The following is a 25,207-nucleotide window of genomic DNA, read 5'->3' as shown; positions in this document are numbered from 1 at the left end:
GCTAGTCAGCTGAATCAAGTCTCCATCAATTGTCTTGACTTCTGTTAGCTGTGATAGGAGTTTAGTTAACTACATGAATTCATCTCAAATGAATCCAGCCTTATTTTTTATATACTGATATATATACACACAGATACCTCTGCTAAGTTGGTGGAGAAATTCCTTCTCTGATACTATAGAAAGTAAAAAAAAAAAATATAAATTAGATATTAGATTTTTTTCTTGTATTTGATAACATGGACAAGTAATAGCCACAGTTGTTCAACTAAAATTTTAGCTGTCACTGGTGGCTCTTCAGAGTGAAGTATTATGTTGATAAAGCATGAGTTTGCATAGTATTTTGATCTGGTTTTGTGCTTGTAAACAATACACAGTTCAGTATCTTACCTGTGTGAACCTGTGTACATTTAAATTGAAAGATACTTTCTTGACTATTTTCTTAATTATTGTAGTACAAAAATATGACAGTAGTTTTTATTCATTTTATAATATAATAGTTAACAGAAGCCATATTCTTCATTCAAACATTTTGTCAGCTTGACTTCAACATCTGGTTGCTATAAAACGTTGCTTCATTCTGGGTCTGTAATCAAATTCAGAGCAGTAACAAACAGGCTGTCTTTGAAGGAAATTTCTGCTGGAGCTTTCCTGTTTTCTTACAATATTCATTCTGGGAAAGAATGTGGAAAAAACGCATGGCTTGAAACCCAGATGCTGCCCATTGTTACTTCAAGTCTTTTTTTTGTAATTTTAAATTAATTATTACCAGATTAGGCTTTATATATGAGTTGATCTTTGCATTTGTTTTAGGTGCTTTTATTTCTGGAATTATTCTTTAAATTTTCAGCATATTTTTGGTATTATATATATTTTGAGTAAGGACATAAAGATTTGATCATATCTGGTACTGCTATATTCTGGAGTGCTTTGAAATATTTTTCAGGCTATGAGTTGTACTAACAATTGGACAATAGCAATTAAAGTTTTATGTGCTTCTTCAACCAGAAATTGCTGTTCTGATTCAAAAGACAATTGTCACTCTCTTTTTTTCAAACTGTTTGACAGCTGTCTGTTGGATGCAGCATGAGGGAATATTGGAATGACAACACTTCCTACTGTGTTTTTAAGAGATGTTTGTTTGATGAAGCCTTGATCATGTGTGTTGATTTTACATTTTGCTTATATTAAAAATAATAACTTACTATTTGAAATAATAATTTTTATTATGCGAAGGAAGGTCTTTTTTTTTTTTTTTTAATACTGTATTTAACAGTATTTTTTTATTTTAAAGGGAGAAGTTGGACAGCCTGGATCTCCAGGCCTAGAAGGTCATCGGGGAGAGCCTGTAAGTGATTAAATTGCTGACATGTCCTTATGTAGTGATTTGTTTGTTTTGGTGGGTTTTTTTTTAGTTAATGGGTGTTATACTTCATGTTTCATCCGTGTTGATTTAAATTAGTTGATATGTCAGTTTTTGTAAAAGTGATTTTTCATTTTCTGGTGTTCATCTTTAAATCTGGATTTAGCAAAAGAAATAAACAAGGCTTTAAAAAAAGGATGCCTTCAAAGAAAAGATTCTTAAGTATATTGCTGTTGTATACTCATATGTATGTATGTTATAAAATTGTCTCCTCATTGACTTCTTTCCTATTGATAGGATGGTATGGTTAGACATTGATATTTTCTTACACGAGGAAGGATTCTGCATGTTAACTGTCGTTTCTGCAACACAGTATATCTTCTTTCATATAGTTGTTAATTGCACACTTGTTTATTTTTTCACTGTCTACCTCCCCCCCTCCTTTGTCCAGTTTTATTGGTCCTTTACTTCTTCGCATGTTGTTACACTGTCCATGTTATCTATATCTCTGTTCTTCTTTCTTCTGGGGAACGTGCTGATGCATTTTTGGTTTTCTCGTTTCCGGAGACATTGTTCCTATACTGGTTTTTGGGCAACTCCTCAGCGCAGCTCATTTTTCTCCTCTTTATATGTGATAGCTAGGCTTCGTTCTTGTTTTCCTTGTTTGGCTCTTTAAGGCGGCAGACTTCGCTTGAAGCAGAGGAGCTGACATATCTGTAGAAATAGCTGAAAGCTTTGACTGCCAAGAGCCAGCTTCTTCAAATGATTAGTATTTCTTCAGTAGGCCAAGAGCAGTGAATGGAGCTCAGTTGGTGGGACACTGCCTTCCAGATGAATTACATTCTGAATTACATTTTGAATTGTAAGATAAGGAGATAGAGCTTTATACATTCAGAATTTTTTGCGGTATTGAATGTAACGAGAGGTTGGATGTGTTACGTGGTACTGAAACCTGATAGAGTTTTGATAACTAGGAGATAGAAATAATACTCCCAGCTGAAAAATTCTCAAGCTCTTTCATTTAAAGTTTTTATATATTCACCAAAACCTCATAGAACACCGAGCAGAGTGCCAAACACTGGGCAATCATTCCCAGGAGACTTTCTTCCCAATTGGCTGGCTTAAGTGAAGAACACACATAATTCTTCACTTGGCTTTATTTTTTCCTTTTTCTGCCCCAAATAACTGTGAGATGTATTAACCTTTTACAATCTATAGCATCTTCATACATAAGAAAGATGGAAAGTCAATGTTATCTAAAAACCATAAAAGAGAAATGAAGAAGTTTTGGTATACTGTTAGTTAGTATGCCATAACAAATGGGTTGAGATAATAACAAGACTTCTGGTATTGTCCCTAGCCTTATTTTGTCTCTTTTAAGTTTTAGAAAAAAATTTACTTAGTCATTGTGATTTTTTTAAAAAAAATAGTCTAAAAAACAAGAAGGAGAAGGTATTTCTGACCTAGGGAAAACTAAGTTTTTAACAGCTCTCTGATCTCATACCTTTGGTTAAGCCCAGCCTATATCTACTAAAGAAATGTATTTTGGTTTAAAATTAATATAAATGCTTCACAATATAACATTTTAAACAGCAGTGTAAACTTACCACTTATGTCCCATACTTTTGTTTTAAAGAGAAATTAAGTGGCAGATTTAAGACATTAAAATCACTCTTTTAAAATCACCATGAAATAATATAGGGGAAGACTTCTGATATATCAACTACAAAAGATTTACACAATCCTAACAGGGCAAGCCAGATTATACTATATGCTTCATTTATAATCAGTGGATGTTTTTCTGAAGAGCAGAAAGTCTACCTACTGACCAGGAAATTGCCTCAAGGTAGCCAGTAGGAAATGTAAGACACCTAGTCATAACTGCTCATCTGCCTCTGTTGCTGGTGTAGCACCAGACTGCATGTGCAAACATGGTGTTCCCATCTATTTAGAGCCTGAAGGAGGAGCAAAGGGCATTTCTGTGCAGCAGATTTGTGATAAATGTGTGTGCTTGGGCTGTGCAAAATGGAAGCTTTCCTCAGCCGTGGGATATGTAGGCTCCCCTATTCAAGTAGAGGCTTTCATCTGGCAGAAAGTGAACTGGATTGTGGGGTCTGTGAGGAATGTCTTGTGCAACTTACTGCTTCTATTGTTTCTGTTGTTCCTCCAATGTCTATTTGATGTATAAGTGTAAGTGCCTCCTCTCTGCTCCTCTTCTGTGCAATTCAGTGTGATCTTTGGTGGGATACCCTATTAGTTAGGGATTGATGTAGGAGAGAGGGACTGATCTTTGCTGTGCCCTCCCTGTGATAGCCTCTGCCTAAGCTCAACAGAGGCCTTGGATGATACTGTTGAAACTGTATGACACCATATTGTTAACCTGCCAGATGCAGCTGTGGCCCTGGGACAGTTCAGTAGGTTGCATGGATACCCCACTAACGCAAACATACATGCAGACAGTCTGTTTCTTCCATTCAGCCACATTAGAGTTAAACATGGCCTAATTTGTTAAGTTGGTGTGGTGGGTTGACCTTGACTGGATTCCAGGTGCCCACCAAAGCTGCTCCATCACTCCCCTCCTCAGCTGGACAGAGGAGAGAAAATATAATGAAAAGCTCATGAGTCAAGATAAGGGCAGGAAGGCATCACTCACGGGTAAAACAGACTCAACTTGGGGAAGAATTGATGTAATTTATTACCAGTCAAATCAGAGTAGGATAATGAGAGATAAAACCAAATCTTAAAAACCCCTTCCCTCAACCCCTTCCTTCTTCCTGGACTTAACTTCACTCCCATTTTTCTCTATCTCCTCCCCCACAGTGGCGCAAGGGGATGGGGAATGGGGGTTTTGGTCAGTTCATCACCTGTTGTCTCTTCCTCAGGGCAGGACTCCTTACACTCTTCCCTTGCTCCAGGATGGGGTCCCTCCTACAGGAGACAGTCCTGTACAAATTTCTCCAACTTGAGTCCTTCCCACAGGCCTGCCTCACCATGGGCTGCACCACGGGCTTCAGGGGAATCTCTGCTCCGGTGCCTGGAGCACCTCCTGCCCTTCCTCCTGCACTGACCTTGGAGAGTTGTTGCTCTCATATATTCTCAGTCCTATCATCCAGCTGCTATTGCCCTTCACTTTGCACTTGCACAGCAACGTTTTCCTCTTCTGAAATATGTTATCCCAGAGACTCTACCACCATCACTGATGGGCTCAGTGGTGGGTCCATCTTGGAGCTGTCTGGCATTGGCTGTATTGGATGTGGGGGAAGCTTCTATCAGCTTCTCACAGAAACCACCCCTGTAGCCCCTGCTCCACCAAAACTTTGCCACACAAACCTAATAAAGTTGATCTTTTTAAAAATAGCTATCTTAAAATCCTTCTTGCTTTAACAAATAAAGAGCATGGTTGCAAAATGGATGCATCTTGACACAACATCCAAGATGCAACAGTCTAGGATGGAGAGCACAGCTGAACTGAACTCTCATTGCTTCAGCCTCTGAGAGGTGTGGTTATTTTCTGGACAACATACTTTCTGGTATATTATTACTCTTATTAATCCCCAAATTTACAAACAGGAAAAAGTAGGTGGTAAAGCTAAGTAAAAAATTCCAAGTGATGTGGTTGTTTTCCCCCAGTAGTACTATTTGGAACTTAAATTAGCCAGGCCAGCCCAATCTTACCCACCCTGTGTAAGAGTAACATTTGACAGTATGGCCAGAATAGTTTAGACAGCATTTAGTAAAACTATTAATCAAGCTGATTTTACTGATGACAAAAATAGGCCATCTGTCACTTGAGTAGTTTAATGGCTAGTCTTCTATCTTAGTGATGACAGACTGTTTTGATAAATACATTTTTTTGAGGGGCCAACTGTCTAAAGGATAGAATAAATCAACATTTATTTGACCTTAATTTCAGCCTGGCTGTCCTTCTTAACATAGGTAGAGATTTGTCAGAGTTCAGTTTCAGTGGAAGCTATGTTTGACTTCTCCTTGTGTTTACAATCATGCAGATGGGAACTCTGAAGTAAGTGCTTGTGGGTGAAGCTGGCAGGACATTTATAGCACTCTTCTAGGCCTAGCATATGCTGTCCTGCCACAAGTAATATGTCTGAACATTTGCAACTGATCATGTTTACTCTCCAGAAATCATATTTTTCAGAAATACAGCTGCAAACACTTAAAGTGGTAGAGTTTGCCCTTAATATTTAGGTCACATCACAAGACCTCAGATGTGGCCTCATTTGTGCCAGTGGTAGCAGCATAACATGGCTTTCAGCTTCTGACCTGACTCCCTCTGTTATACCTGTACTTCTGATTAGACTGTTGATCTCTCACAACCACATCAGGAACGCCAGGTCTAGATCAATGCAGTCTCTGAAAAATACCCATTTTATGCTGGGATATGGTAGCAGAATTCTTTTTGAAATGTGTCCAAGATACACTAAGGATATAGAAATCTCCAAGAGAAGTTGCTGTATTTTTCTTCATAAAGCAGAAGTCTTTAAAATACAACATAGAAACTGGTATAACCATATAGCCTGTATGTTTGGAATGCAAAGTTCATGTAATTCTACTGCATCTATAGCTATGCTGAGGTTAATAGATATGCGCACCAAGGAAAGAAGGTTCCTGACAGTTATATGGTAGTATGCAGAACAAAATATTTTTTTTTGCGTTTTTCTTTTCTGTGTGCCATGTATATGTAATATTCTCCCCTCTCCCTTATTGTGCACGTTCCCAGATCTCTTCCCTGTGAACAAATTTGCTTAGAGTGCAGCACCTTGAGGCAACACGGCTTGTTAAATAGTCTTGTGTTCAGTGTTGACACTCTTGTCTTTCTTTGCATAGAAAACTATGAAAAAAACAGACAGAAAACACAGAACTACTGTTACCTGTATAGTGACAGTGTTCCTTAGGGATCATGTTCTTGGAACAAATGCCTGGCTGCCAACCATAATAATAATACGGGAAGTAATTATATTTACTTTTCAAAATGTAAATGTAGTTGATGCTCATGAACTTTCAGCTTCTTCAGTACAGCTTTACACATATCACTGTCATTTCGTAAACATATATAAATGAGCAAATATTTTGAGAATGGAGGAAATTCTGAAAAGTGGTATTTTGCCTATATTTACCTGCTGCAACAAAATTTTCTTTCACTTTAGTTTACCCTTTTATGCCTCTAGCCATGAGAATCACCGAGGAGAGAAAGATAACACCACAACTACCATGTTTGAGTAAAAATTGTGAAAAGAATGGTTTGTAAATAGAAACATCTTTTATGATTGTATAATATAGTTAGATGAGATGCAAATTTTAAGGTATTCAAGTTCTCCTTCAAGTCTACAACAGAATCAGAAAGTAATTTTAACATGATTTCTGTACATTTAACTTGGTTAAGTTAGATCAGTCCTATCTTCCTGTTTCACAAACAGAGGAGCAGCACAGAGTGTTAGTGTTAACTGAAACAGATGATGACCACGGCCTGAGATAAGTGGAATACACCACATGTACGTGCAAATATCTTTTTCAGTGATCACAGTGATATGCTTTGCTTGATGCACTTTATGTTGATGTTAGGTTGATTTATACCAGTTACAGTTAATAAAATGCTGTTTACTCAAGATTTATATTTTCTATCTGCATTTATATACTGAGTTATGAAATACTTCAATTAGAAACAAATCTAAAAACCCTATAGTATATCTATTGTGAAAAATATATTTCTGAAAGCATTACTTAGTCTACTTTTTAATACACCTAGTCTGATTATTGTTGTATTTCTATTTTCAATCTCTCAGTAGATGAAAGCATAAAAATCCTTTTGTATTTCCAGTGCTCAAAAACTCATGTGTGTGGATTTAATACTTGTGATAATGTTTCATAGCATACTAAATACTCATTCAAGTTTTATATTGCCTTAAAGCACACGCTGCTATAAAATAGCACTCTCTGTATAAGTAATACATTTAGAAGAAATTATTTCCGCACAGTCTTTAGGAGAAAAGTGAACAGGAGACTCAGCAAACTGGTCAGTGTGAGTCTATCAATATTCTTTGTTTCAAATCTAATATTCATGCTTTTCCACTAGTCTGAGATGCCTTGATAGCAATAGGTGAACCCTGAACACTGATGGCCTGCTTTTCAGAGGTGTCAGCATTACAGTCATAAGGGAAGTAAAGGACTAGTATTTGCTCTGCAAATGTTGTCTTGTGGATTTCAGAAGAATACCTTATTTCTTTCTTGAAAATTCTGACTTTGACCTGTAAATACATTTATGTATAAAGTGAAATGGGTATTCAAGTGTTTGTTTTTTTTCTAAATAAACAGCTGATGCAGTAAGACTTTGGTAGACATATGCTATACATCATTACTTATTTACAAGTAAGTTTGGTTAGTTGAATTTGTTTTTTAGTGATTCTTTTTTTATTGCTTCTTATAATTTCTGAACTGTTGGAGTAGACAGGGCAGAGTCTTGCTGATGACTTTCTGATTGCTGGAGGTACTGTAACAGATGTTGTTGGACTTTATCCCCTTTGAGGAAGAGGGAGATGACAGCTTTGACAGCACAGTATTTGTTCTTTAATTGCACAGTGCTTGCTGTAAGCTCAATGACTTTTTTTTAGACTTCATTGCAGGTTTTCCTGTCAGTTATTACTTTTAGGTGTATACATTTTTAACAGACTTTATTTGCAGCCTAGGTTATCTTCTTCATTCTGACTGACAAATTATTTTAACTAATTTCAGTCCATACTGCATTTTCATCAGAATTAATTGCTCTTAAAATAAATATGAGAATGATGCTGTACAGAAACAGGTAATTAAAGACTTCTGGAACTTCAGACAGACTAGGCTGCAGCTATTCTATTATTCCCAATTGACAAAAATGATATAAGACATGACAGCATAGTTGCTGATCCAAATCGTATTGAAGTAAATGGAAAGATTCCCATTGAATTCAGTCTGGACTGGGACCACAATAAATGCTGTAATAAACTTGGACTCACTGACCTAATGCAACTTAGAAAATAATGCCTGCTTTTCTATGTTATACAACTAACAGTTCTCTCCCATCTAATTCTCACTGTCTGTCTGTTCTTCATGATTTCTAATTCTTAAATTTCTGTCTTCACACACTATTAATTACTGTATCTTTTATAGTATTTTAATTTTCTGTATCTTTTATAGTATTTTTTTCATTTTTTTTTTTTTTTTTTTTTTTTTTTCCGTTAGTACCATATCAAATTTAATAATTTTGGAAAATTGAGTGGAGAAAATGTGGCATACCTTGCTGTCATTTCTTTAAGACTATTTTATAGAGGCAATGTTAACAAAGGCAATTTCTTAAGAGATGTAAGGAAATATGAAAGCAGCTGTAGTTGTAGGCCTATTATGGACATGAACGTTGTGTGCTATAAATAGTTTTAAACAGTACTCAAAGTAGTCTGTTTTATAATGCTTGTATGCTGTAGTGATCTTTTTATGGCTATGCTGACACTTTTCTTACAGATTCATGTTCTGATAGAAATTACATACCAGCATTCCTCTTCCACTGCAGCTGGTTTGTAAATTTAGAGATAGAAATACCTCTGATCAGTATACTGTATCAATTAAAAATCTCGCTACTGACTTGCTGAGCTGTATTACGATAAACAGATGCTTGTCATGTTTTAAAATGTTTCTTAATAATTTGTTAATCTTGTATAAATTAAAAAATCTGTTAAGACATTGTGATTCTGAAAGAATTGTCCTGCAGCAAACACTTGAAGGTGCAACTTTGCTAAAGAGTGCTGTAACTATCTTCTAAGCACAAAACTAGTGATAGTGCTTATTTATTTGTATTCCACAAGTGATTCCAATGAACTAGTCCAGTTTATACACAAACCCACAAAGTCTTCTGAAGAGTATAATTTCTTCTATGCATTAAAATAATTTGGGGTATTTATTGGAAATTTTCATGTAGAGACTTTATTCTTGATAATATACTTATTAGTTATCTGTACTAGAAAGTGAGCTTTAATTTCCAGATGAAGTGCTTTGGCATAAGATTATACTGTCTGTAGGGTAAGAGCTGTGACACACATTGTTCCACCTGTGGTTTTTCCCCCTGAGGGAATGATCATATTCACTTCATACTGCAGCTTCAGCCTTCAGCTGTCATGTTCTCAGCTTGGCTAAGATACAGTCTAGAGATCTGGTATGAAACTAAGAATGAATCAGCTTGACAGCATGGATGTATACAGCACACATCAGGTATCCCCTCTCGTGGTAATATGACTCAAAAATACATATAAATGTTTGCCCATTTAAATGCTTGTGCATTTAGGAGACTGGGGACCTCTACATCAGTTGCAGAGACCAAAATAGGCACGTGCTTACAAACATCACTGCCTGTTTTCTGAGTGCTAGAAACTAGATTTTCTTAGTATTAATATTGCAGTGAGCCTTTCTATAGAGATGTTTTTTTCACTATTTGAACATTATAGCTATACAATTTGACTTTTAATCTATTATTAAGTGGGAAAAAGTCAGTGTAATAGAACTGATCATCATTCAAAAGCATTTCTGATAAGTTCTATTATTTTGAGCAAATGATGTACAGATACATTTCAAGTTTATTAACTAGCGTACTGCCACTTGGACTGAAAAGAAGGCATTCTAAAAAATTGCTGGGCTTGATCAAGTGGAGATTTTTGAGGAGTTGAATGGACAAATCCACACAACTGTAAATTGATTCTGTATTCTTTATCAGAAATTTCTTTACTCTGAAATCTCAATTAAAAATGTTAATTGGTTGCTGAATTGGCTAAGATTAAAGAATTAAAACTATATAATCTCTGTGTGAGTGTGTGTGAATCCAGTTTGGCTCTGAGTAGCTGATCTGATTTAGAAAGTTTAGAATTTATTTAATCATTCTTCACTTTCCCTGCAAGTTTACTAAACTATGTGTTTGCTTAAGTGTTTAATCTAATTTGATCTGGTCTAATACTTCCCAGGCATAATGAGTTAATTCACACTGCTAAGAAGAGAATAACCACTAAAGATCTTGGAAGTTACATAGTAAAACTGGTATAAAATAGGCGTGCCTTAAGTGATTAATATTAATTTCCTTTGAGTGATGTTTAGAAAAGGACTCATTTGCATTGTTTTGGATCTACCTGATGTCAATAATAATGCTTAGGGCATTCCTGAACTTGTGTGCTAATTTCATACCTTCAACAAAGGCTTTTCTGAGGTAGGAGATGCTTCAAGAGAATGTTTGGACTGGTATATGTTGTGTATTGGGCTGATGTCTGCCATTTTAGTGCCAGGAAAGTTGGTGTTCATACTTCAGTAAACAGTGTTTCACATGTGCTGATTAATCTTGAAACAGCAGCATCTCTCCATTATTCTTGCCTTACAATTTTCTTAACTCCCACAGTTTTCTAGGAACACTTTTAAGACACTATCAAATCCTTCAGTAATGTAGATAACACATTGGAAATTACATCTTTAACAAAATGGTTTTTGTATATTCTTCAGCAGAAACATTATGCCTAGGATCAGCAAAATAAATGAATAAATAGTGAAATACTTATGAATTTGGATGAACTTCTGACAGCCAAATTAAACAACAGTCCCTAATGGGTGACAGTATCATCACATGGTTTTGCCTGATTTAGGCATATATGCATCACCTTGTAATCAGAATATGATATGACAAATTATTTTAAATCATTGAAGTAACATCTTTGCAGTTTATTGGGAAGAAAGAGCAAAAAATGAAAAAAGTTCTTTTGTAAAGGAGAAAATATTTGACAACCTGTGTAGTAAACTTCCCATTTGTGGATTGTGGCAGAGGAGTTACGAGTAAGTAATATGCAAGATACTTTTTTCTCTTTGTATTTAAATATTTTGCAGCAATACCAGCTTTATTATTTGTGTATTTGCCTATGCTGATTTTCCACTCTCACACGTATTACCGAGGTAGGATATAAAATACCTCAGTTTCTATTATCTATACTAATAGAATTTAAAATATTTTTAGCAATAATAAATGGCCATTTATCCAGTAGATTTTATGCAAAAATACAAGGCATAGAACATACTCATTTAGTTCACCAGATTATAAAACTTTAATTTTTGCATTGCTTTCATCTGTAATTCACAGAAATTGTGTTAAAGATTATCGCTTAGCAGCTACATCATGCAAAAAGTGTCATGTATGTTAGACTATGTTAGACTGTGAAATGCATGAATACGTAATTAATATGTGCCTGTCCTAAGTCACTAATCACTGTGCTTACTGTGGTCTTTCGTTTTGTCAGGTCTCAGAAGTAAGCTATGGAAAATCAAGATAGATCTGGATTTTTCTGTCATTGTTTTTACATGTGCTGCAAGATGGAAATGTTTTGAGTCTTTAAATATTTGTCAGACAATAAAGTTTTAGCTCTAAGATTATAATTTATCGTGAATAAAAGCAGAGTGTGTGTAGGGGCTTTTTTTCCCATTTATGGTGTATAAGTGCAAAATTCAGACCAAGATTTTTAAACTGTACATTAGTAATTCCATGTAGTCATGAGCGATACTATAGGAGTTAATGCTTCATGATGCAATTTCTATTTGTGTGTGCAATTTCATATTTCATTTTTAGGCACACACATTATTGATTGTCACTGGTTTGTATGATATGTATTATGTCGCTGTTAATGTTCATGTTAGAGAATAATCAAAAGAAGATACATCTGAATGCCTTTAAGAGAATCCCCTGAATATTTCTATCTTCCTTTCCTAATATACTATGAACACTAGGAATTAGCATTTTAATTTAGAGCTTAGGTAAATATTTGCTGGGGTTTCCAGTGACTCTGAAGACCAAACAGAATCTTCTCTCAGCTTATTGCTAGACTTAGAAACAGACGGAGGCAGTAGGCTATGAATGAAGATGACAGAATGTAGCAGCCATGAATATGTATTATTTCAGTTGATTTCACTTAAACATTACTGTTCTATTCTGTGCTTCTCAACATGTTTATGGTGAGTTACTTAACTAGTAGAAAAAGGATTACAAAAGGATGTTTGACTTTCCTTCTGACCCAAATTCAACAGGTTAGTAACAGGGTAGCCAGTTTTCTTGCTAGTCATCATTCTTCAACATAAATGACAAGCCAGAGAAAAGATTTGCTTTACCTGTGTCCAATCAGATAATGAAATACAAGGAACACAGTGTTTATGGGATCCTGTTCTTAGGTCAAGAGTAAAAAAAATTGACTTTAGGATTTTGACACGTTTTACTCATATGGGACCAATACAGAAAAATTGCTACAGGACCAGCAAAACCAAGGTTGTTGGATACACTGAGACCAAGAATAAATAAATGTACTACAGAAATATTAACCCATTTAACAAGGAACCTTTGACTCTTACTGCACAAATTAATTTTTATTTTAGTAACTAAATTTAGTCTTAGTGATAGCTGTGAGGGTCAAGAAGTGATTTTCCTTCTTTATGCTCTGGAACAGTTTGATCCCAGTCCCTACACCAACTTTTCTTAGCTATTTCTTAAAAACAATAAGAACTGCCAAGCAGACTCTGAGAACTTTTTCTCTGACAATGGACAGGAGTATGTAGAAAATTATTTTTTCACCTGTTATTTACTGCCAGATTCTGTCTCTCAGAGCTTTCGGGACTTTCTTAGCCAAAAATGCATGCTGGCCCATCCTACTTAATAGCCAGCAATGGACCAATTTTCTAGTAATTTTACAGTCCTCTTTGGAACATGGTTTTACTGTTTTCATTTGCTACATCCTGTGACAAGTTTCACAGTATGCACCATATGGAAAAAATGCATGATTTGTTGTTAAACCTACTCACTGCTAATTTAACTGAGTGGCTTCTTACTACAGGAAAGGGGGATGGCTGAAAATTGCATTCTTCAGTTACACAGTGTGACCTGTGTGAACAGAACTGCTATTCTTGTACTGTCAGACGGATGGGCATGTTGGGTGCAAGGAGCAGAGCAGCAGTCAGTGCTCTGCTGTCCTCAGCCTGCCCTCTCTTATGTGTGCAGGGTGCACAAATTGGGTGACCCATCACAAGCTTCTGTCCATAATTTAAGTAGCGGAGAAGTTTTAAGATATTTTGAAGGCATGTAACTGCTTGAATATCAGTCTGTTTGCATGTAAGCGTCAACCATGGGTCAGTTTGTTGGCTGTTAGAAGTCAGTGTAAACTTTTTAGACAGATTGGATGTTGGTTTGCACAGTCTGTAAGGCTGGTGCTTGGCATTGCAGGCAGAGGGAGGGCATCGCAATGTCATCTAACAGGAGTGGGGGCTCAGGTTTTGTCTGACCACCTTTGGATCCACAGAGATTTGACAAGTCTGATATTATTTTGAAGGGTGTCTACAAGGAACAGTGACACCAGTTTCTGCCTGTGACAGGATATACACAGTTTTCATTTTCTGTTAGTATTTCCAGCTTTCAAATTACAGTTTTCCAAGGTCTGTGTTGTTGGCAGTGCAACAGGGGAGACTGTGTTCCACATTTAATGTATGTGTAGTTTATTTTTAATAACTGATTTGCCAAAAAAAGTGTTTGCAAACTCTGGTCTTATAACTGCAAAGATCTTGGTAATGCTTTTTCCTTTTCTGCTTTTAATTTAAAGCTGCTATGCTAGTCCAGTGGATGCTCATTATGTCTGTGGGAATACTTTGTATTTAGCCTATTTTTCTTTCTCATTAATTCCAACTACTCAGTAGTAGCAGATGCAGCTTTATTGAATTTCTTTTACATATATTTTGCTACTTCTACCCCAGTAGAAGGTTTTATCTGTTGTCTAAATTGGGTTTGTGTCTTTCATTCTATTAGGATTATCAAGGATTTGCTGTAATCTTCAAAAAAGTATCTTGACTGTTGCAGTTTTATCCAAATTATGGTATGACTTGTACTCTTTACATACCTCCAGCAAATCTCTCATGTATCATCAAATATGCTTTTTTCAAGTAAGGATCAGTAATACATAAACAGTCATATTTTTCAGGTGTTTAAAGGGATCATGGGAACATCTATGTAGACAGATATCTTCTGTGAATCTTCCCAGAATCAGAATCACAGAGTTTTCAGAGTGGAAGGAGCCATTTGATTGAAACATAATTCAGAGAACTCATATACACTAGAAAAAATGTCTTTTTATCAGTAGTCATGACTTTTAGCTTATTTAAACCTGATCCTTCAGCTGACCCTGACTGACAGTAACTGTGCTAAATAAAGATTGGGGTCAAAATTAGCACCATTCTGGAAATCTTAAAAAGCCAATTGACTTTTTAAGACTGAAACTCTGATTAAAGTTTCTTATTGTCTTTTGTGAGGCTTGTGTCACTGCCTGAAAAATGAACGATCATTAGGGATAGAGTTTGAATTTTTGTTGTGTAAATGGACAACAGCCTAGAATGTGACCATCTTTTAACAAAAGTTTCTAAATGTTACTCAATGGATCTCTTTTTTAAAATTAATATAATTTAAACAAGGTAGAGTCACAGCAAAATAACATCACCGACCATCCTCCTAAAAAAGTAAAATATGAAAGCAGATAACTATCTTAATCCATAAAATAAGCCATAATATTTATGGTTTATTAAGACGTAAAATAAACTATGATATTCAACACTAGTAATAGAGAAGTTGGTAAATATTTTCCCCCAAATAGTGAGCTCTTAAATAAAAGGTCTATGCTTATCTTACATTTTACTACTTCATTTTTTCAGGTCTTACTGTTTAAACAGGAAGTATTGTTTTATCATAATTTTAAAAATCATGATCAACTTTAATAGAGTTCAGGTATTTTTTTCTTGATGTTGAAGGGAGACTGGATAGTTTGAAAAACTGTTCCATAGTGATTTGTCCTATATAATATTTATCAGATTTGACACATGACAAAATAAGTCCAGATGTACTGTATTCAGTGAAGAGCCCGTTTAATTCAGTATGTTGAAAGAGTACAGTTTTGTATACATACCATAAGAAAATAAAAAATAATAGGTTAATTGTACTAATGTTGTCTCCATCTTCTTGGGGAATTTACTGCAAAGCAGTTTGCTCATAACAGAAGCTTTTGGAAATACTGTATAATTTTGCATCTTCCAGAGGCAGAATTTTACACTAATGGGTATGTTTTCTGTAGTCTAGAAACTCCTACTTCCCATAATAGGGCTATCAGCCAGTACTGAAGAAGGAAGTCCTACCAGCTGCTGAAGAGATGGGGAATATAAAGACAACAGCAGAAAATAAAGGACAGAGTAGACTAATAAATACTCATTTTAGGAATAAAATAGTTTTTGTTTTGTTCTGGGGTAAGGGTTTGTACATGGTTTCTTCTGCTGTTCACGAGCATAAAGTTAAGTATGAGGGAGATATCCATAATACTAGCTTGAAAAAAAACCCAGACACTTCACAATTAATGAAAACTACAATAAAGATTGTTCTTTTTACAGTTAAATCCATTGGATCTGCTAAAAAATAGGGTTAAAATATAATATTTATATAGCATTGTATAAATGCCATTATTGAAGCTCATCGTCACAATAGAAACAAATTCATTTTTTGGGTGTTCTGACATTCCAGGTGTGGGGGCTACAGCTGAGGAAGACTGCATTAGGAGGTTTAGATGCATACCCAGATGAGCTTCATTCTCTGATGAAGCTATGAGACCCATGGCTGTTATTTCTTGCAAATAAAGCATACCCATAGCTCCTTTTACCTTCAAATATCCTAATTTATAAGTCTTGTCGTTCCTAGCCAATGTGAAGACTTTGCCAGAAACTTTTGCTATCTGAGCCTATAAAGACCTATCACACCAGGCATATACAAGCAAGCAAAGAACAGGGGAAAAAAAAAAAAAACAAACGAGAATTTTTGCTCCAGAGAATGAGACATCAAGGTGTGTGGGATTTGGTCACCTAGACACTGGCACCAAGAGCCATTTAAGATGTATGAGGGCAACTGCAACACCTGGCGTGTATGACACAGTTCTTAGAGCAGACTGGCATCTTTTTTGGAGGGTAGATCAGCTATCCCACAGCACCTTCAGTGACACCAGAGGCAATTTCAGTTGCCTACATGGCATTCAAGTGTCACTTTAGATTGTGGAGCTATCCTGCAGAGCCTCTCCAGGTACACCTAGGTAACACAGGGTGGAAGATAAATGATGAAACAGGCAAAGGAGGCTGAATAAAGGGTAAAGACAGCAGTGTCTCAATCAATAGAAACTGCTTGGTTAGCTGCCAGACTGATGATCACATTAATTTTTAGGCAAAAACTCAGCAGGACTTGATAAAAGTGCAGTTGAGAATCTTTAGAAACTAGGTTTACTAGGCTACCTTGCTGGCTTTAAATTTCGTGTGATTATAGCACTTGTTGATTAAGGCTAAAATAATGAATAATATTTCAGATTTTTATGGGGTAAGTGAAGACTTCCCATTTAAAGGGAAACTTCAGAGAAAGGAGGAGAGCATTCCAATGAAATGAAGGTAATTGAGAAAGATTGGTGATGCTGAAAGAACTAAGGCAGTCGTAAGGCCTGCAGTCATTTTTAAGTATGAAGAAACATTGAATAAACCTTACATGAAATTTGATGTAAAACATGAAGAGGAACAAATTAACTCATTCAGAATTGCAAGATGATCTGACTCATATAAGAGCAGAAATCACTAAAGTGCAGTAGATGCTTTGATTTTTAAGTATTCTGGCTAGAAATGTAATGCTATGTTTTATTGCTATGTTTTATTTATTAAACTGCATATATGATAAATACAAACCATTTATAATAAGTTTTCTGGAAAGACAAAAGACTATCTAGAATTACAGCCCTTTTTCTTATTTCATATGAACAAAGTGTTGCTTGATAGCTTTGCAAAGGACATCCCCAAAGGCAATTTTTTTCCGTAGACCAATGATTCATGAATTATTCCATAGCATTGATTCTGTTACTCCCAGTGGGTGGCAGTTTTCCCATTTGTAGTGGTTCCAAACATTGTGTTTCCCTTAGTGGCAGGAAAATTGCATGATGAATCTGTTTCATATTAAGTTTTGATTAAACACAGGCATTTGTGATAATTTTAGTTACAATATACTCTTGACAAAAATTACATTTTATCTTACAAATGGAGTAAAACTAGTTGCTTTGCCTCATGCTGTAAAGAATATATTTCTTGATAATTAGAATAAAGTTTTATGATAGTTTAGTTAATGTTATGTCACCCTATTAAGTACTACTTCCTATTAAAAGTGCCTTATGTTGGACAAAACAGTGCTCAGATTCTGAGGATTTGTACTGCATATGAAACCCGTTTAGGGACAAGACACATTTCCAAAGCTTGGTTTGGCTTTTGAACTCAAAGTTAGGGAAGAAAGTCGGGATATCTAAACTATTTTTTATTTATTTATTTGTCTTCTGGGAAAGTGCAAATAATTTGAATTGGCATAACCAGAGATTATCCATGTAAAAGCAAGTAATAGACTGGGAATAGATAATGAGAAGGAAATTAAATTTAATTTTCTTAGGCATCCTACAGCTGATACTACAGAAATTAGTCTTTGTAATTACTGAACCATGGAAGCTATAGAGAAAAATAACTCTGGTGGGAAAAACTCATTCTTTGTGACCAAATTAGCAACTTCGTTCTCCTTCTTTTGTGCCAACTGACATGTGGAGAATAACTGAAAATCTCCACCCCATGTACTGTGGGAATCACTCACATTAGCATAAGTGTAGATTCTTTCTTAGCTGATTAAATGTCAATGAGCCATAAGAGAATTTAAGGGTCTGGACCAGCTCCCACTGAAATAAGAGCCTAAGTTCCATGTACTTCAGTAGTGCAGAGTCAATCAGAGGAAAAAATAAGGGTGTGTGTGTGTGTGTAAGAAGAAATATGACTTAGTTTTACAATTGTTCTTTGAGTTTTATCCTTCTTTGCTGCTGATATAAAGGTAAAGTAAAATTTCTTGTGTCAGCAATTTCTTTTAGCCAACAAAGTTCAACACAGCTCATCAGGACACTGTTTCTTCTTTTAGGTGTGCTTGTATAATGGTAAACCATTTGCTGTGTTGGATAAGTATGTGGAACCATCTTCCCGCAGCCTTGCAAATAGCATAGAAATGTAGCCATTGAAAGCTTTGGTACGTCCTTTCAGTATGAGAAGGTTGCTGCCTAGTGGGAGGGTTTTTTTCAGCTTATATGAAATTCTGTTTTGTATTACAGGTACAGATATTTTAGTTTTATATTTTACAGCTACAGAAATTAACTGTTTAATAATTTTACTGAGAACTCATGGACTGGTCTGGAAGTTCTTAAATGTGATGATAAATATGCCCTATTTCTCATTTCTTTATTTGTGCAAAAGATCTAAGATGGTTTTAGACAAAAGTTTAGCAAGAGTTATGTTACACAATGTGAGTAGAAGTCTCAGAATGAGACATTGTTTTCCAGTTCTTTTTATTATATTCCTTGATCTCTTCTTTTAATGATAGGTACATTGGAATTTTGATGACCTGTAAAATGCTCAGGATGTCATTGTTAACTCATGTGCCATTGACCAATGAACTGTTTCTGCTTGATGGGGTCATTATTAGCTAGAAGCTGGGTGTAAACTGCAAAACAATGGAACTATCTTTTCCAAGCCAGCACTGTACAGATGTAATCCATATGGAAACTATCAGGTTATTCCTGGTTGTTACATTCATGTTGTTGTTTTTTTTTTTTTTCCCACAGAATGCATTTGTTCTGGTGGTGTCTAGAACAGTGCTCTTGTTTTCACTGCAGCACATTAATTTGAATATTAGATTAAATTGTAAAGTCTATAAACCAGATTGTTGCTGGTACAAATAAGAACAGTGTCTGTCCAATAAATTTGAATAGTTTTACTTGAGAGAAAAAACAGATTAACTGAAGGTAGACTACAGTTTTGAGTATATATGGAGATCAGTTACATGATCACTGTAAGAAAACGGAGATATACTGTAGAGCTAAATGAGCAATGATGCTGAGGAAATGACAGATACCTTCAAGTATTTATGGAGGTAGGAGCTAGCATACATCAAATATAATTACAGCTATCTCATGTGTTCTGTTACAATCACTGTATTTTAGATAGGAAAATAGGGTTTGTCATACTCGTGGTCCTGTTGACCAGGACTTCTGCTCTATCTTATGTAAGAAATCTTATGGATAATGAATAGTGGTTTCTTTCCCTGTGTCAGTAAGGGTTTTCAATAAAGCATTGCAGCCCTTGGTGGGCAACTGGGAGCGTGTGAGCCTGCCCGGTGCCAGACATGGACTACTGGCACAAAACCACTGGGGAGTGATTGGACATTAGTGTTTCACGGCATCCGCAGATGAAATAGCTTGAGTATTTCCATCTGAAGCTCTTTTCTCTTATGTGTTTTTTTTTAAATTTTATATTTCCTGCCCATATTTTGAACCCCAATCGTATGGCAAATGTTAAATTTATGAGGATGTGGGGGTGTGTGTGTTATATATTATCTTTTGGAGAAACTATTCCATATACTTAAAAGGTTTTCTTTTTTTCCCTCAGGGAATTCCTGGAATCCCTGGAAATCAAGGAGCAAAAGGACAAAAGGTATTATTAGCAGTTGAAAACACAGTTAAAACCTGTGCATATATATACCCATTCCAAAGTAAGCGTTCAGTCTGCTCAGAGGAGAGTTTTCATTGTGGGGATTTAGGTCATCAAATCATGCTGCAGATGAATGGAGACATGCTCCAAATTCTTTGCGGCATGTTTGAAAATCTCCCATTAGGTTTTATTTTGCTATTTCAGAAGGAATGTCTAATTTTAAAGTAACAAAGTTTATTTCATAATACTTTGTGAAATAATCCTCACTAAATAGATATATAATTAAAGTAACTGCACATACATTAATCACAGAATTCTTCTCTTTATGTAAAAAATACAGGGTGAAATTGGACAACCAGGTCAACCAGGAGCAAAAGGGTCACCAGGGGATACTGTAAGTTTGCAAAATGGTATTATGAACAATTAATTCTGATGCTGTCAGTCTTTACTTGTAATAAGCAAACAAGCAATGGCATATACAGTAGCAATCTAGCATTTTCAGGTTGGCGAATATGATCAGACTAAATCTAATCTCTGAATCCCCCCCAAAATATTATAAACCCAGTTTTCTTTTAAAATTGATGATATCCTGACCGCACATTTGATAAACAAATCTGGAAAACACGTTAGTTTTAATTTTGAAATAACTTTGAAAGTACTCAAGTAAATTTATTTTGAAAGTTAAGATCAACTTAAATATTGTCATAGTGTGCAATGGGTTTCTGAAGAGTAATTTCAGGATGCTTTTGTGATAGTGCTCTTTTGACATAGACTGCAAGAATAGCTGTGATCACTGAGTTCCCAAACTGCTTAAAGAGAAATTTTTATTTTGGAATGTAGGAAATTGGAAATAATTCATTCTTTTTGGACAGTTCAGCTTACCATGTCTTTGTTACTGCCTGAGTCTGGGTTCTTTATAATCCTTTAGAAATCACAGTAGTAAAATAATTGTTCTGAATGTTGATGCAAGTATATATAGACTTTAAAAATGGAAATTTTAAAGGCAAAAGGGACAGTGGCTTAAAACTAGTTTGAGAATTTCATTAATTAGTAGGAATTTCATCATCCGTTGAACATATGCTGCCTTAAAAAATCTTTTCTATTGAGAAGTTCAACAATGTTTACATGGTTCCATTATTAATTATCCTCACTGTTAACATGTCTTTTTGCAGTTTTCATTTTATGCTTGAGATATTTGATCTTCTTTGCTGATATATTTTATCTTCTTTACTGACTAAAATGCTTCTGACTTTCTTGAGAGATACATGGCTTAGCAACATAAGTAAGCTGTTTACTGTGGCTTTTTATTTAGTTAAAGAACCTATGTTTTACCCTATATTCAACCTTAAGCAGATCAATATAGACTGTTAAGTGCTAGATTTAAGTAAATACTGTAGAGGATTAAGTACAGAATTAAGACTGATGCTATTATCTCTATAGACAGAGGAGCACTAAATGTCTAAAAAGCTTTAAACTTCTAAGATATTTGTTGTTTATTCTTAATGTATATAGTCATATGGTAGTATAAGAGATTTTATGTATTTGTATTCAGGCTACAGAATTAGTAACACTTGTCGGGGGAAAAAATTAGATAACACTTCTTGATCTGTAGCTGAATGTCATATACAAATGTTTTATTGTGTGACAAGAAGATTGCTTGCTTTTTTTCTTGCCTTGTTGCCCCATTTTGAGATTCACTGTGTGGTGTGCTTGCAAGGGACTTGTCCACACCCAGTCTAAATAGAAGAAACTTCAGTTTCTCAGGAAGCCAAGAAAGCAGTTCAGTGAAAATATTTAATTGGGAAATTTCAGTTTTTCTGTAGTGTTATTACTGGGATAAATATGATTACATGGGAAACTGTAAGATAATGTTTTATTTTTTTAGCTTGGAAAATGCATTTGAAGGTAAATAATCACCAAGTCCAACTCTGTCTGTGATTTTGATTTTGATAACAGCAGTGATCATTTTTCCAATATCTGAAGTATCAGATTCTTACAAATGCTTTGACAAGCATTGCTTTGATAAATATGATACTAACATACAAACCCTAACAAATATTAATCTCAGAGCAATGATTCTCTTGATAATTAATTCTGCCTGAAATGAAAGGGTAAAAGGAAGTAGTAAATTAAATTATCTGAACAAAGCTGAGGGATTTGAATAGCAGCAAAAAAGGAAGGCTCTGGATAGAGCTTCAGAAAACTCATTAGAAATAAGCAGATGGCATTCATGAAATGGAAGAAAAGTGCAAAGCTTAGATAGTGATAACTGCATTGTAGGTACAAAAGGCACTGAGCTTTTTATTCCTAAATAGGGAAGCTATGTTTAGAAGTCGCAATATTCTTTCTATCAGCAGCAAAAGACAAGGCTATGGCAAATAAGTTTTTAGCCCATATTTGAAGTGTGGAAATTGTGGATGAAAGCTGCGAACTGTTCTCTCTGCTGCCCTTGCCATTACATTAAGCTTCTTGATATTTTGGCAACAGGTGAGAGAACATTGCTATAGGTTCTCGGGTTTTGGCAATAGTTAACAGATTGTGTTATTCAGTTTCATAACTTGTGTGTTTCTCAATTTTATCTACCCCATCTCTTTTCAAGGTCTTTCCCTATGAAAATGCTTCATCAGTAATGAACTTCCTCTTGACATCCATTCCACCCGTTCCAATAGACAAAGGAGTTTCAGATGCCACTTTGCAGTGTGAAACGTAGAAAGGGAAAGGACTTATTCTGAACTTAAAGAAATCAATACTTATATCTTCAAGGTCAAATGCAGGATAGTCAGTGGCTCTCTAAAAGGGGCTTGATGGTCATTACTCAGTCATCAGGATGTCTACTATCACGCTGCTAAGGCCATCTTACTCTCGGTATCTACCTTTCATTGCAGAACAGGACTAATCTTTTCAAGGACTTTTCAGTTCTCAGTGATTTCAGTGGTGTTTACCCATCTTGTGGTAGCTTGAGCCTCATTTTGGTGGGTGACAGGAGCCTTGAAGAAAGAGAATGACAAGGATCTCAGTATAGACCTTTTGATCCTCTGCCTTTCTTGCTAAATATCTAAAATCCTACTTGAGGTTACCATAGTCTACAGTACATAAAGGCAGACCTGATATCAAAATTATTTGGAGCTTACCCTGCTGCATCATTACCCATTCCAAAGAGAATCCTTGTTTGGGTGGAGGTTAGCAACACGTGTTTCTGATCATCTTGGTACGTGCAGTCTTGTGTAACTACATGTTTCTGCATGTCAAACTAACCATCTGAGTATGATGGTACCTGCTAGCCTAAGGGTCATTTATATACTAGCGCTGGAAAGTTCCTCGGGATACGGCACTTCTCTGTCCAGATTTGTTACTGGTGTGTGTTTCCCTCCTAAGGCAGAAAGGGTACCCAAAACCAGGAGTCTTTTTTTCTCCAGAGAAAAGAAAATACATATTGACATACTGGAATTTGGGGCTTTAGGAGGCATTTTTTTATGGGGAGCCCAAGTTAAGGGCTCACTGTAAGCAAACAGTAACTGAAAATATGATCAATTCCATCCCTAAGCAAAGTAATGAAAGGGTTTTTCTTTTCTGGGAAGATACTGCATTTATTTTCTCAGATAACTGAGTCACATTTGAGTCTTGAACATGATGTCAGACATTGTTATTCACTTTAGAATACTGAATCAGGAGTGGATGTTTTGTTCTTGATGTTATTTTAATGAATGATGCTTTCAACAATTTTGTCTCTTTTGCATTCAACTGGAAATACAGTCTGCTTTCCTTTAGAGTTCTACACTTCTGGAGTTGAAGTCACAGAGAGAGATAATGCTTTATGGCTTTTCCATGGCTGTTTAAGGATCATCAAAAGATAAGTCAGATGCAGTTTACCAGATTTTGCCTACATCTGGACAGCTAAAAGAGTTTGAGTTTGTGGATTTCTGAACTTGGTGATAAGGAGTCCCGTGCTCTTCTCATACCAAGAAGATCTGACAAAAAAGGATTTAGAAAAGACTGTATGCTCCAGTTACAACACATGTGGATGCTGGGTGATTCTTTATTTCTAGAAAGAGCCTGTTCTTCTCCAGTTACTCCTGGTAATAAGAGCAATATACACTTACCTGTCTAAGTGGAACATGTACTTGGTCTAAGGCTTATCTAAATCTGAATCCTCTCTATCCTTGCTATTTTTTATTACATCTTAGTGTTGAAATTTTGAATATATACATCAGTTCAGTTAAAGTTCTTTCAATATCTGTAACTAACTCCCACTGCCCTCTCCCTGAAAGCATGTCTGTGTTTTTTTCTCCCCCAATTTTATTGGGATTTTGTCATTTTATATGGGATTATTTTGTGAGAGCATCTGATTTAATAGAATATGTCCATTGTGGGAAGACTTGTTTTTCACTGGCCATTTGTTCTCTATTTTTCTGTGAAGGTTGCCTTTTCTTTCCAGTCAGAAGTTGAATAAGGTGCTTAATGCTGAATATTAGTCTAACTTTACTTTTCAGAGAGAATATATTTGCAGACCCTTCCCAAGTTTCTATTTGATCTTGCATCTGAATTGCACTTAAATCAGGTGCTAGAATTCATTTGTAATCAGTCAGGTTGTCCCTTCAAAGGGAGGAATGCTCACACACCCTGTAAATCAAGGCTTGCTGTGTGTCTGTCCAGTAGCATACATCTATCCCATCACAAGTAAATCTCACCATTTTTGTGGTGGTCTTTTGGTTTTGATTGTGCATTTTTCAGAATGATGATATCATTGATTACACAAAGGAGTCCTAAATCTTTACGTTATCGTGCTGTGATTGTGCTGAGTACTGCTTAGTCATGTGGAATCCAAATGTGATTATCACTTTAAGAAGCTGAGGAGGTTGTTAAACTGTAAATAGACTTCTCAAAAATATACAGTCTACAGATCTCATCTTCTTTCCTATTCATTTTTTTATATTTTTTCACTGTGTTTTATAGTTTTTCTTCAAAGAAAATTCAGAAGAACTAAGGGTGTGGTTTGTGTTTTATATCTCTGTAGATAACTACAGACAAAGGAGAGCGCCCTGAACTTGCTCTCTGAATAATGCGAGGTTTAAAAAAACTTGTCTCTGGTTTCCAGATAACAGATTATATACAGGCCTATGAATGTCTGTAAATATACTGAAGAGCTCACTTCTTTTTCCATGCTTACTGTTCCTTAATAAAATATATGATCAATTAAAACCAATGCAGTCCTGGTTGGAGAGAAAGATTGAAATCTGT

General features: G+C 35.5%; 1 protein-coding gene across 2 annotated transcripts in view; it reads left to right on the top strand.

Annotated features, from left to right (window-relative positions):
- The window catches only part of COL21A1 (collagen type XXI alpha 1 chain), an 82,304-nt gene that overhangs the window by 37,918 nt on the left and 19,179 nt on the right, over positions 1-25,207 (top strand). For both annotated transcript variants that reach the window (XM_026846270.1, XM_026846269.1), the window contains exons 16-18: positions 1,292-1,345; positions 19,928-19,972; positions 20,310-20,363. In XM_026846270.1, the coding sequence (XP_026702071.1) occupies positions 1,292-1,345; positions 19,928-19,972; positions 20,310-20,363 (153 nt within the window). The remainder of the gene's footprint in view (positions 1-1,291; positions 1,346-19,927; positions 19,973-20,309; positions 20,364-25,207) is intronic.

The sequence above is a fragment of the Athene cunicularia genome (assembly GCF_003259725.1).
Source record: "Athene cunicularia isolate RWA chromosome 3 unlocalized genomic scaffold, athCun1 chr3_part1, whole genome shotgun sequence".
Taxonomy (NCBI): domain Eukaryota; kingdom Metazoa; phylum Chordata; class Aves; order Strigiformes; family Strigidae; genus Athene; species Athene cunicularia.
Note: the sequence above shows the minus strand (reverse complement) of the source record. Positions and strands in the feature narration are given on the sequence as shown.